Source organism: Phoxinus phoxinus, assembly GCF_949152265.1.
Source record: "Phoxinus phoxinus genome assembly, chromosome: 12".
NCBI lineage: Eukaryota > Metazoa > Chordata > Actinopteri > Cypriniformes > Leuciscidae > Phoxinus > Phoxinus phoxinus.
Window position 1 is genome coordinate 33,406,646 of NC_136887.1, and position 15,000 is coordinate 33,421,645.

Below are 15,000 nucleotides of genomic sequence, written 5' to 3' on the forward strand. Positions count from 1 at the left end.
TGTGTGTGTGTGTGTGTGTGTGTGTCTGGATCCCGACAGTGATCTGAATGCTAATGCAGCCCACAGCCTCAGATCTGCGGTGAACGTCGTACATACACACACTCAATGACAAACACACACACTCAATAATCAAAGCAACTACTTAAAAACTTACAAGCTTACACCAATCAGAGAGTCGGGGAAAAAAAAAGCTATAAAATAGCTCTTTAGCTCCGCCCACTCCCATGAAGCACTGCGAATGACTTAAGCCCTATTATTATTCACACTGGATTAGTATTATCAGGGGACCTCGTGTGATTTAGAAATCAAATCTGAATTTCGTGTGGCGCATTCACACGGGATAAGCGAAGCTTGTGATTTTACTCGAAATTACTGACTTATCTCCCGGATATGATGTCAATGTGCTATTGCCTGGAAATGTCTTGTCGTTATAGGTCTAGCTTATGATATATCATACACAGAAGAATGTTCCTTACCACATATATTACCACATGCTCTAATCATTCAGACAATTTATATAATACCCCTTTTCCACCAAGGCAGAGCTGGTGCTGGTTAGGGTTAGGGTTAGGTTTCTTGACCGACCACCGAGCCTCATTAGCCGGTTGAAACCGGTTAACCGATTAGTTTAAAGGGGTCATGACATGTTTTTTTTATTTATTATTATTATGTTCCCTTAGGTGCAAATATAGTATTACTATAGTTTTTTTTACAAAAAAACTTTTAAAATGTAGTGATTTATGACCTTTTCCCTGTTTCTCATCCTCTGATTCACACAGTCTGTTTTGGGGGTGTTTCCCCTTTAAGAGTTCAGTGTTAACGCCCACTGTTATGATTGGCTAACGTCAGTGTCTATGCATCAATTATTAACGCCCCCAGCCAGAACATTTGCGGATTCGGCGTATTTAAAAAGGAGTTTAAAGTTTTAAATACATTACTTACAGTTTGCGTCGTCGTTGTTGAGCCCAGAATAGTCGGCACGGACTTATCTTTGAGCAACAGTTTTCTGACAAAGCCAGCATCATTTTGGGATTTGTTCTCAAAACAGTCATCCTTCAAATGTATAGAACAAACGCTTAAACTAAACACTGCCGTGACTGAGACGTCCGCAAAAAATAAAGTGCATCCATTTTTCCCTGACGACTGGATCTTTCGCAGCGTATTCAAAGATGTTGTTTGTCCACAGCCAGGAACAGCACATCTGCGGCATCGTAATTTCCCTGTACACAGACCCACTCGCTGTCCGTCGACTGAACACTTGTGAGGCGCGCGGGCGCGACAATGATACGAAATAAGCGTAGTTGCCTTGCGCTTTAAGCGTAGTTGTCTTGCGCTGGAGGCGGTCTATATGCAAACGCTGGTACGTCACTTCGTACCGTGACGTCACTTCTTACCATGGATCCAGAACGAGCTGTATTTAGAGCTTGATTAAATAAATGATTCGTTTATAATGGGGAGGACGTCTTAAGCTATGAAACTTGCAGGACGTTTTAATGGTACAAAGACCTCTTATATACCAAAAGATCAAGGCAAATTTGGTTTCTCATGTCATGACCCCTTTAAAATACGCTATATGAAATAACAGCCATTTCGATCCGCGCCTGCAATTTCGCAACTCTGTCGCATCTCTCTGCCGCTCTGCCTCCCGCTCACACACACCGAGGAGCTTGTATGTAATCGGAGGACAAATAGCTCCTTAGTTTCGAAATGGTTTGGGTACAAGGTGATCGTGTTGAAAATAAAGGCGTTTGTCTAGCGTTAGCAGCTCATTTGAAACATTGCCGCGGCTCATTTAAGAAAATGACAGCTCCGAACCGAAGAGACTTTAGTTTGAGGTAGTGCTAACAATAATAAAGAAAGATGATGATCATCATCACCTTATCTGTTACCACTGAAATGTAGATGTAATGTATTTCCATATTTAAGCACTGTAGTATCACACAACTTACATCTGTGTCATTCTGTTTGGTGAAATGGTCCCACACACTACTTTTCTTTGCACGGTTCCTCCTGTCGTCTGCCCTGGCTCTAACCTCGAGTGTGTTAGCCTGTGGCCTTTACTTTTCGCAAACCTTGTGAGCGCGCGAACCCAAACGCTGTGACCTCGCGCCAAATGTTTTTATTAGTTTATTAAGTACAAACAGGAGAGTTATGAAAAATTGAGTGTGAGGGATTTGTTCACTTCACACAAAAAGATCTTGGAATGAGATGGCTAACTGTAGTAGCGTATAGTCCACTGTCTATAATAGCCTAATTTAGAGATTACCGACAACTTTGATCGGTTAACGTTGATACGGTTAACCATCGGTCAAACGGTCATCGGTTAACATCCCTACCTCAATCCTCAATACAACTATATAAGGAAAACCCGTAACGACAAAGATGGCGGTTGTATGCACATGTCCCGCCCTTCCCGCTGGAAAGCCAATCATCTGCTTTTAACAGTCACGCCGGGAAACATTTAAGCCTATCGTCTGGTTCCACTGACGCATGCGTAGTAAAAGTATAACCTGTGGGGAAAAAGGCGTTTTAAACCTTATTTTGGGGCAAAGTCATCAGCGATTTTTATCATATTTTACTGCTGTTTCTATACATGCAGTTGTTATGTCCCGGTGACCAGTGGAAGTGCAGTTCTGACTCTCTGCCCATTCATTTAGATAGGAGCCTGGTCTTGTTTGTCCGAAATAGCTGCCCGGAGGCGTTGCCAAGATGGCGGCCGAGAGGCACGACTTGCCTAAAAGGACTTTGATATTACCCAGCACCCAAAATACTATCAAAACACTCCAACGCCTCTATTCTTCACGAAAGATGGATAAAAAGCCCACAGGAAACAAAAACCTTGAAAAAAGTATATATGACCCCACCAAATCACAGAGATGCCGATTCACACGGGACGGGACTAATATTATCACAGGACCTCGGTGTTCGCCGAAATATGGAAGGTCATTTGAGGGGGAAATTTTACTTTCCAAATACAGACATTGCCGATTCGTGTGGGATTAAGATCACAGACAATCTCCGCAATTATTACAAATGACTAGAGGTCACCAGGTAATACTTATCCCGTGCGAATAGGGCTTTAGTCGAGTCCATCTCCCTATACACTCAAAATACTGAAATGTTTGTATCCATTATGCATATTTTGTAATAAACGTAAATTGTTTTATACATAATCAACATTTGTATATGATGATAAAAAAATAAATAAAAAAATACTGGAAATAGTTCCACTGAAAAAGGGGACAACCACATAGCAACACCCTGGTAACCAGCCAGAACACCATAGCATCAGTGCAAAAAAATTCATAAAAGAAAGTGCAACTTACATTCTCTTTGGAAATCTGTTGCTATGGATACATTCATTACGGAGTTAGAGATGAAGACTGACTGTTCATACCGACATCATTCAATCCACTCTGGTCTGCAATTGTATGTAAAGGACCATTTAAAAGGTCACTTATTAAAGGTGCAGTTTGTAAGAATGACAGCTAGTGGTCGAAATAGGTACTGCAGTCCAAATTCAAAATATCGAAGATCGTTGTTTCTCGATGCTCACGCGGGTTGCCATTTGAGGACACGCAACAGGAACGAGCGCAATTGCGATGAAAGCCAAGGAGACTTAGAGACTGTAAGTTAATGGGTTGATTTATCCGCGTTTTAATATGCTCTCGTTCATTGCGATTTTCAGACAGATATCGAGGGTTTTTAGGTTGTGTGGAATCTGCAATCTCTGACCCAGTTTGTTTGCTCGTTTCCATGGCTGCGATACGCTGTGTTTCCTGCCAACTGGCATCCCGGGGTGTCGAAATACTATTGGCTGAACTGGCAGTGGGCGGAGTCACACAGACCAAAAACAAAAACCGACTGACAACAAAAATAATAAATAAAATAATACTGTCTGTAGAAGTGTTTTTCAGAGAAACGAGTATCTGAACTTAGCATGTTTCCTAAATATATGCAAACATATTATGGTATTTTGTGAGGTAAAAAAGTTACATACAGCACCTTTAAATACAGTTTTAATCTCAAACTTTAAGCTATACTGTATAACGACACAACACATTACATTTGACCTTTTGTAAAATAATTTCTTTATCCTTTTGGTTCCATTATTTACACACACACACACACACACACACACACACACACACACACACACACACACACACACACACACACCTACTACTAGTTAGGCTAGTAGTTTTAGCTGTGGTATCAAAATAGAAATGGAGAATTGTGAATTTTTATTGTATAAAAATGATTTATGGCACATTTTCTTAAGTCACCGGACATTGGGTGTGGCAAAAGGTTTATACACATATATAAACTTTTTAATTTATAATTTAATCCAGTCCTCACATAATCCTCTGTAGCTCCGCCCCTTTTCAGCGCTCGTTGTGTTGTCTTCCGGTTTGTGTTTCCACAACATGAAGGTAAGATCTTACCGATTATTAATGAACCGCCCGTTTTTAAAATCTTCCCGGTCTAACTTACATTTGTTATGACATCCGCTTCAAACATTACAATACTCTAATGATAACTTTAATTAACTCTACAATAAGTAAATCCACTTCATCAGCTACGCTAATTACTCTTTGACAAGAGCTACCAGAAGTTCAAACTCAAAATTGTAAAGATGGCTGCGCGCTGGTTTCTGTGGCGCATACGGTCTGTATAATTTCTGATTATCATCAAGACACACAAACGCACACACGCGCACCCACACACACACACACACACACACACACACACACTCTCTCTCTCTCAGAGATAGATAGCGGGTGATTAAATGCTAGAGTGAATACCATAACCTTTCATAGACCATCAGCTCATTGTGTATTTACACAACGTCTCGTCCGCGCGCACACGCGCGCGAGAGAGAGAGAGAGAGAGAGATCTATGAATGAATAACATTCATGACTAACCATTGTTTTATCCTGAAGACACACAAACAAACTCCTACTAAACAAGAGCACAAACGCATTTTTCTCTCTCATTCACGTTTGTTTGCAAAGATTAATGCACTTCACGTTTTATTAATTGCATATCATTAAACCAACAAAATTGAAACGAGTGAAAAAATAAAATAAAAATCCCACAGACACACATCGGAGGAACCCAGTAATCATGACCAGAGGATCACAGACACGCAGTAAACAACCACCTAGCAACCACACAGCCATGTACTAAAATACACCTTAGCAACCCCAAAACAAAGCCCTAGCATCATACCAGCAAGTTTTCCATGTGAAAAAATAATAATAATGTAGAAAGCATTGTTAAATTTGACTGCACAAGCATGCACAGTCCGCTTACCTTTGCGATAGTTGTCCTGCTTGCCCTGCATGGAGAAGGTTCCCATGATGAGACCCATAACTGCGTCTGTGGCTACACACACCTGTAGCATGAGACAGCAACTCGCTCAGATCAGAGCGAAACGTGTGTTTGTTGACGGTAGTTCAGCGTGTGTGTGTGTGTGTGCGCTCACATCATAGATCCTTCCTCCCTCTCTCTCTCTCTCTCTCTCTCTCTCACACAGTCCTCCTTTCTTTATCCTCCTCCATCAATGCATATTAATCTTTCTCTCTTTCTGTCCGTCCAAATCTCTCTCTCTCTCTCTCTCTCTCTCTCTCTCTCTCTCGTTCTCCCTCTCTCTCTCTCTCTCTCTCTCTCTCTCTCTCTCTCTCTCTCTCTCTCTCTCACCCCGGAGACAAATAGAAAGAGTGTGAGAGAGAGTTAATTTCAAAAAGGATGAGGACGACGACCAGGGAATGAGAAAAACCTCAGGAGACAGAAACTCTCTGGCAGAGGAATAAAGAACAGAGGAAGTGAGTGAGCGAGCGAGCGATTCTGGTGTGTGTGTCGTCATCCTAATGCAGAAACGACAACCCAGTGAAAACACATCTCTCATGATTCGTTCATTTCACAGGAATCCACATGAAGCTTCTCCAGCGGATTAAGGCAACTGAAGGTGAATATATATCAATTGAAACTAATATACTTCCTCAGGTCAATAACAGTATATTAAAGGTGCAGTAAGCAATTTCTGAGAATGGCTTTTGATATGTCAAATCACCAAAACAAACACGCCCATACCCAAAAGGATCACACCCCTATCTTGATAGCTCCGCCCCCAAATGAAAAAAACCTGCTATAGGTACATAGAGACAGAGCGTATTTAGGCCACGCCCACACCCAGGGGGGAAACAATCCAACCGTCTCCATTGACTCTGCATTGTGAGAGGCTCCTCCTTGCCATTTCTTGCTTCTAACTAAAGACAGAAAAATGTCTAAAAGCTGCTGTGTGACGAGGTGTCCAGCAAACAAGCTAAGAAACCCAGAAATACGTTTTTATAAGCCGTCGACGCCAAAAAACGAGTGTTTAAGGACTTAAAAGTGGATCAGGCAGTCGAGACGGACCGTAACGTGTCTCATTACTCTGAGAACTAACGTACGCCCGCTGGAGGAGAACGTCATCGGCAACACAGGATCGCTCATCTTACAGAAATATAATATATAAAACTGACATTTGGATATTTGACTCACCAGTGACCAAATGTTTAACTCACTGCACACGTAACTGTGTTTTTAGTAGGGGTGCACCGAAATTTCGGTCGCCGAAAATGGCATTATCTGTTTCAGGCCAAAAATGTCAACCGAAAATGAATGTCAAATTTAAACTTGTCAAAAAGCTGAGCAACTTTTGTTTCTTAAAGAGAAACCTGACACGTTTCCTTAAATAAACAGCAGTCAAATTTTCTGTGTATATAGTTACATTAAAATTTGCATAGCACTGCACAACTCGGTTTCCTAACGCTACATACTGTAGGCTTAAATGTTGTTTACAGTTTGAGTTTGGATTAAGTTCTATCGCTGTTTTTGCACTGTTGTTTTGCATTGTTTTGCACAGAAATTTAAAATGCAACGCAAGTAAATTATTTTTTATGTTTATTAATAGGCCCACTGCCATTCTGTGATTTTGTGTGCAGTTATTCAGATAATTGTGGATTGTTTTTCCCCCCACAAAAGTTTAACTATTTTATTTAATGGAAGAAAACTTGAAGAATAATAATATTTATTTATTGTTAAAAATATTTTAGGTTTTGTTATGTAACTGTTAGTGTCAATAAAAGTTTGATGATTATTCTATTGGTTTGTGATTTTTCATTTCAGATCCATTAAAAATTAAGCGAAATAAATATATATTAAAGTTTTTAAAAGAAGCCATTTTCGGCTTCAGTTTCGGTTTTCGGCCCAGAATTTTCATTTCGGTGCATTACTAGTTTTTAGTGCATGTCAGGATCCCACAATTTACCCATTCATTCCAGCACGTGTCCACTTTTAAGTCCTTAAACGCTCGTTTTTTAGCGTTTATTAGCGACAGCTTATAAACACTTATTTCTGGGTGTCTTAGCTTGTTTGCTGGACACCTCGTCACACAGCAGCTTTTAGGCATTTTTCTGTCTTTAGTTAGAAGCAAGAAATGACGAGGAAGAGCCTCTCGCCATGCAGAGTCAATGGAGACGGTTGGATTGTCCCGGTGGGCGTGGTCTTCAGATTATGACGCGTTACGCAATAGAGACAGAGCGTAACGCGTCATAATCTGAAGACCACGCCCACCGGGGGGTGGAAAACAATCCAACCGTCTCCATTGACTGCATTGTGAGAGGCTGCCTCCTTGTCATTTATTGCTTCTAACTAAAGACAGAAAAATCCCTAAAAGCTGCTGTGTGACAAAGTGTACAGCAAACAAGCTAAGAAACACAGAGATAAGTTTTTATAAGCCGTCGACCCCAAAAAACGAGTGTTTAAGGACTTAAAAGTGGATACAGGCTGGAACGAATGGGTAAATAGTGGGATCCTGACGCTCAGTATGCACTAAAAACACAGTTACGTGTGCAGTGAGTTAAACATTTGGTCACTGGTGAGTCAAATATCCAAATGTCAGTTTTATATATTATATTTCTGTAAGATAAGCGATCCTGTGTTGCCGATGACGTTCTCCTCCAGCGGGCGTACGTTAGTTCTCAGAGTAATGAGACACGTTACGCTCCGTCTCAACTGCCTGATCCACTTTTAAGTCCTTAAACACTCGTTTTTTGGGGTCGACGGCTTATAAAAACGTATTTCTGGGTTTCTTAGCTTTGTTTGCTGGACACCTCGTCACACAGCAGCTTTTAGCCATTTTTCTGTCTTTAGTTAGAAGCAAGAAATGACAAGGAGGAGCCTCTCGCAATGCAGAGTCAATGGAGACGGTTGGATTGTCCCGGTGGGCGTGGCCTAAATACACTGTCTCTATGCCTCGCAGGCACCTCCCCCCTGATGAGAGGACACGCCCCTTACTGCTGATTGGCTGATTGTGTTTTGGTGCTCGTTTTGATCCACTTTCAACAGCATTTCTAAGAAATCGCTTACAGCACCTTTAAGATTGCAGTTTTGCATTACAACTTTTCTGAAATAGTATGTTTAAATGTGTGAATGATGCATCATCTAATTAAACATGCACTAATTTGCAAACATTTGAACATTGGGAAACGGCAAGTTAAAAAATCTTGTTTTATTTTGTTGACATGTTAGAGTTAAAGGTTTTTTTACAGAGTGGTTTTGGGGATTTTTGAATCATAAAATACTGTCAACAGCCTGGAAAAAAAATGTCACCATGTTTTTAGGAATAAAATATTCTCTAAAAATCAGGCAAATAAAATATGAACAAATCCCTCAGTAAAAAACTTCAGAATATAATTGAAGTGTATTTGTATTATAATTGAAAAGTACAGATGCAAATAGATACGTGTAACAAAAAACAAAACAAAAACTTAAATGTGTATTTTGGATGTTTTAGACATGCTATGTTATAGAAGCAAAATAGCCCCTTCTAATCTAATCTTACAATTTTTGTTTTTACAAATGTTGCACACACACACACACACACACACACACACACACACACACACACACACACACACACACACACACACACACACACACACTAGAATTTGATTTAGCTGTACTTGAATAATTTAACTTATTAATGACTGTAATCTTCTGCAGAGCCGCTTTACAGTTTAAATTGAAGTTGTAATTATAAATAAAATGACTGATTCCTGAAATTAAAAGACTTTGTGATTCTTATAAAAAATTATATGATGAATAAGTCATATCTCAGCAAAATAAGTTAAGCAATTTTCAAATTTATTTTATAAATTATACCAGATTCATCAAATTTTTAGTCAGTTTAAAGTTGAATTGACTTATACAGGCAATATAATTGTACTTATTTGTACTTAATATTTCATATTTTGATTTAGCTTTATTTTAATATTTTCATTTTAGTTTTAAGAATTTTGTGCTTTTGACATTTTTTTATTATTTTTTTTGTTTTTTATATTTCTATTTAACTTAAATTTACTTTGAGTTTTAGTAATATCAGTCCCTCAACATAAACTTATTTTAGTTGACAAGGCAACATTTATCATTTTTGTTCAAGTTCTTTAAGTTTTTCATCTAATATTTATATTTTTCTTTTACTTAAGTTTTATTACAATTAACAATTAAAATGTTATAATAGTTTAAGCTAACCATATCAACTGTTTTTTATGTTTATTATTATAAAGCTTTTTTAAAGCATTTTGTATAAAGCGATATAAATTAACATCAAAACTATATAAATAAACATGAATTGACTCAATAACACACACACACACACACACACACACACACACACACACACACACACACACACACACACACACACACACACACACACACACACACACACACACACACACACACACACACACACACACACACACACACACACACACACACACACACACACACACACACACACACACACACACACACACACACACACACACACACACACACAAACACACACAAACACCAAAGGTGCAATAGCACTCAGAAGGGAAAAGGATAAAATGTGAAAACATTGTGGCCTAAATTTCTGTCTGTGTCCAAAAGTAATAATTACTTCACAGAAATGAAAACAAAAACAAAACTCAAGATTCTCATTAACTTTCTACTATACGTGCCTCAAACAAAACCTCTCAAACTTCGTCAAATCCAGTGGTTTTGTTCCTCAAAAATGCCCTTTAGCTGTTGAGATGAAGCCATTTTGTGCAATATGCATCAAAAAATATGGGAATGATCCATCTAAGGCTGAGACAAAACAATATGAGCAAAGCATCAAAGGGAAGACTGTGTTTGATCGTTTTTTGAGAACTAAAAATCTCACTTTATTGAAGCGGCTTCAAGTTTATCTCAGTTGTGTTCAGAGCAAAACCCAACACAGACCACAGACAGACACTGCGGATGAAACCGGGTGACAGAACAGTTTGAAATTAATAAAAATAAAATGATACACTTGAGAACAGCTTGTCTGCTTTGCCCGAGTCTCTGAATATCCTTTAGACTATAATTAGTGGACTTCAAGAAGTCAAGCATCACTATAACTCCTGAAATGTAATTTGCACGCACTTAAAAAGCTGCACCAGAAATATAGTGAGAATTTGTTACTGTTCCAGTAACGTTGATATTGCAAAATTAAAGTAAAACTACAAAATAAATACATTTTTGTTAAATTAAAATGCTAGAAAAAAATTAATTATAAAATATAATATAAAATTATATAAACAAATCTGAAAACAAAGTTACTAAAACTGTAATAAAAGCTAGTAAATACAAATAGAAATTACAAAAAAAACTAATAAAAATGACAAAGAACATACATTTACTAAAACTTAAACTAATATAAAAAAAAGCCAATTCACAATTTTACTAAATAAATACTATAACTACGGTAAATATAATAATTCACTAGAACCACACAGCAACACTATGCTATCCTTAAGTTTATCAAGCGACGAGAATACTTTTTGTGCGCAAACCCCACAAACATGTCTCATGTGACCTTGTTATTTGTACACGCTGTGACTATACACATCACAACATGTTTATAGGAAAATGTTGGCGTTATTTTGTCACTTATTGGGAGCAGTAGCTAGCTGGAGCCATTTACCTCCAGTCTTTGTGCTAAGCTAGGCTAGCGGTGGGTGCGTCAGACAGAGTTACGACATGCATGGAGATGAGAAGGGTATGTGTGGACTTATCTAACTCTGGGGGATACGGGGAATAAGCTAAAGTCACAAAAAGTCGGCGTGTTCCTTTTAAAATATATTATTTGGGGTTTAAACAATTTTGCCCAAATAGAAGAAAAAAATATCAGGTACAGAATCTTTAACATATATATACACCCTTAAAGGTGTACTGGCCCGGTAAAGCTAAAGTTACAACATTTGCACTATTATTATGAAAATGTAGTGTATGTAACACACACACACACACACACACACACACACACACACACACACACACACACACACACACACACACACACACACACACACACACACACACACACTGTTTTCATTTGATATTCAATACAACCCAAGGCCGTTTTAAATGAGGAGAATCTCTATGACTCTAGATCATCTGTCGGACACACGCTTTGAACATCTTCTGGACTGAGGCAGATATGTGCTTTATTTTATGCCCTATAATATATATTTAATTCAAACTGAAATATTGATATTTTGAGAATGAATGTTTCAGAGGGACACAGTCTGTCCTGAGGGCTGTTGGGTTGCATGGGTGTTTCACAAAACAACACATTCTCATGCAAAAATGCACGTACAAATGACACTAGAGAGTTCGTAAAGACAAATGCATGAGAATCAGGGCACTACTATGATCAATGCCGTGAGGGGTGTGTTGTAGTGATGAAGTTTGTGTTCGTCATCAACAAAGAAAGAACGAAAAAATGTCTGGAAACTGTAACGAAGCAGAGACCAGGCGCTCCTTACTATCCGCGCTGAAGCTGAGAGCGCTCGCCAGCGCTGTGGAGTGGTACGCGATGCGTAAAAAAAAAAATGTGTGTATTTGTTGGTGTATGTACGTGTATATATTGATTTGTTTCCCTTTCTTTTCTTTTGATTATCTGTATGTAAAATGTAAATAAGTGAATGTTTATGTCAAACGTTTGTGTTTAATGAACTGAACAACCAAAATTTTACTCTAATGAACTGGTTCTTTTAAAGGCGTGGTTGATTATGATTTGACTTCTCTAACTGTAGTTAGTGTGTAATGTTGATGTTTGATCATAAACAACATCTGCAAAGTTACAACGCTCAAAGTTCAAAGCAAAGGGAGATATTTACTTTTAAAGAAATGGTTTTTTAAGAACTACAACAATCGGCTGGTAGAGACTACATGACATTCCTCCCGGGTTAGTGACATCACCAACCCTAAAATTTACATAAACGCCGCCCCCGGAACACGATTTATAGGTTTATCAAGACAGAATATGCTAATCAATGACTAGAAGATAATTACACATAAGCTACTGTACATAAATTCATCAACTAACCATTCAGAAATGTCCTGTTCTTCTACATGTTGTCACTTCTTCTTGAGTCTCTCCATCATTGTCTGACTCCGGTTTGAACATAAAAGGCTAAAAGTTTTTGAAATGTTCAGTGTGTGTGTGTGTGTGTGTGTGTGAGGTAAAAGGACACAAGCTGTTGAAGCTCCGCCCCCTGTGCCGGGAGCAGCAGCTCATTTGCATTTAAAGGGACAAAACACAAAACTCTGTGTTTTTGCTCACCCTCAAAAAGTGACGATTTTAACATGCTATATAAAAATATCTGTGGGGTATTCTGAGCTAAAACTTCACATACACACTCTGGGGACATCAGAGACTTATTTTACATCTTGTGAAAATGGCATTATACCACCACCTTTAATGAATACATGTTGTGAATTACTGATGAATCATTCACTGAACTGAATCCCTCCCAGCGCAACTGAATCAACATCCGACTCACAGGACACACAGATACACACACACGGGAAGAACCGCTGTGAAGTGTTGTTGTGTTAAATCCCTTGAGAGGAAAGATGTGACCCTTCCCTGACAGCAAACTTTAATTAATCACATTAATGATGACAAATTACCATTTCAATTTCAAAGACAAGCACTCCCTGCAGGCGGAGATATAGCCTAATGGAGTACGTCTGACTCGGTGAATACACACATCCTCCCGTCTCATCAGAAAAATGCCTTTGAACAATGATTTAAAAAATAATGTTAATATTTAATTGGGTATCTCAGTGAAAGTGTGGCTGGCAGAATCTGCATCCTAACACTGCAGTAAAGATAGTTTGCGGCTTGATATTAGGATTGCTTGGCTTTAAATGTCACAGACATGCAAATTATATCTTCTTATTATAGACTTCATTATGATTTGTGAATTTAGGTAATGCGATCCTCTGATCTGAAATCAGTGGTTTTTTTTCCTTGTGACTCTTAATTATATAAAGCGTATCGCTTTAAACGTTAGACACCAGTTTTATCTTGATCTGCTTGGTTTTTATTTGTATTTTTTTACTTTTTTTCACAGCAAACTCCTCTAATAAAAGTTTTTGACCTCATATGACCTCAATAGTAAGGAATGTGAAAAATAGGCTAGACGTTCTTCATGTTTAACATCTATTTCCAATGCATTAATACAAAATCACTTGTTTTAGATTGTGGCTCATTCGTAAAAAAAAAAAAAACTTTCAGTTTAAAAAAATCATCTAATCAGGTTCTTATTATACTACACTGAAAAAAAACAAGTAAAATGTACTTAATTTTTCTTTGGCAAGTTTTTGCACTTAATATTTTTAAGTAAATTTCACGCTTAGGCTATTTTTTAAGTAAATTTCACATATGGAATTAAGTAAACTACTTAACTAAGTTAAGTGAAAGTAACACAGAAAATAAGTAATTTTAACTTGGCTAGTAAAAGGTTGAGTAATATCTATTTAGTTGTAGTTTCCTTCGCAATTTATTTCGCTCAGACAGTATAACACTGAAGCATACACTTTAAAAGTGTGGTTTAATTCACTTACAACTTATCTACATATCAGAAATCATGTGTGTGAACGCAGAGACCTCAATACTTGGTAGATAATACAGAATGACAGTAACATTTGATGGATCGTTTTTGTGTTTGAATGTGTCATTTTGAGTAGAAAATTAACTCCAAATGTCACAAAATGGCAAGTAACTAAACCTAACAGCAAAAGCAATGATAAAACTGTGGAAATAAAGCTGGAAAACAGTGAAAAATCAACCTCATTAATTATTCAAGTCCCAGTGCATGATGGGAACACCAGAATCAGAAATGTTGAGTAATTTTACTTAATTAAATTGTGTAGAAATGAAAGCGTAAATATCAACGTTATAAAATAGGAGTACTAATATAGAATTTACTTAGTTTTTTTTTTATTCTTGCCTAAATTCACTTTTTCATGTAAATTACATGACTGTAGTATTTACTTCACCACAAAATCATTTTTATCAGTGTAGGTTCAAAGACTATTTGTGAAATTTGCAATAAATCAGAATAGTTAAGGACTCAGGAAAGGGTTAACCAATAAAACTATACCGTGAAACCTCAAATCGGAAGAGTGAAGTTAAGGACTCAATGAAGGGTTAACTGGTCAAAATTGTACTGTGAAAAATGCAAAAATTTAAGTTAAAGAATCAGGAAAGGGTTAACCAATAAAACTATACCGTGAAACCTTTCACAAATCGGAAGAGTGAAGTTAAGGACTCAATGAAGGGTTAAACTGATCAAAATTGTACCGTGAAAAATGCAAAAATCTGAAAATTTAAGTTAAGGAATCAGGAAAGGGTTAACTGACAAAAACGATACTGTGAAACCCTTCACAAATCAGAAGTGAAGTTAAGGACTCCAGAAAGGGTTAACTGATCAAAATGTACCGTGAAAAATAAAAAAAATCAGAAATTTTAATTTAAGGAATCAGGAAAGGGTTAATCGATCAACTTTGGTAAATTGTACAAATCAGAATAGTGAAGATAAGGATTTAGGAAAGAGTTAACTGACAAAAACGATACTGTGAAACCCTTCA

General features: G+C 37.6%; 1 protein-coding gene across 2 annotated transcripts in view; it reads right to left on the bottom strand.

Annotated features, from left to right (window-relative positions):
• Nucleotides 1–15,000, bottom strand: part of kcnip1a (Kv channel interacting protein 1 a) — a 75,414-nt gene that overhangs the window by 40,713 nt on the left and 19,701 nt on the right. The window contains exon 1 of one of the 2 annotated variants that reach the window (XM_079631312.1): nucleotides 5,317–5,442. The exons of the other annotated variant lie outside the window; for it this stretch is intronic. Within the exon in view, the coding sequence (XP_079487438.1) occupies nucleotides 5,317–5,407 (91 nt within the window). The 5' untranslated portion in view covers nucleotides 5,408–5,442. Of the gene's footprint in view, nucleotides 1–5,316; nucleotides 5,443–15,000 lie in introns of those variants that run through there. 2 annotated transcript variants of the gene reach the window in all.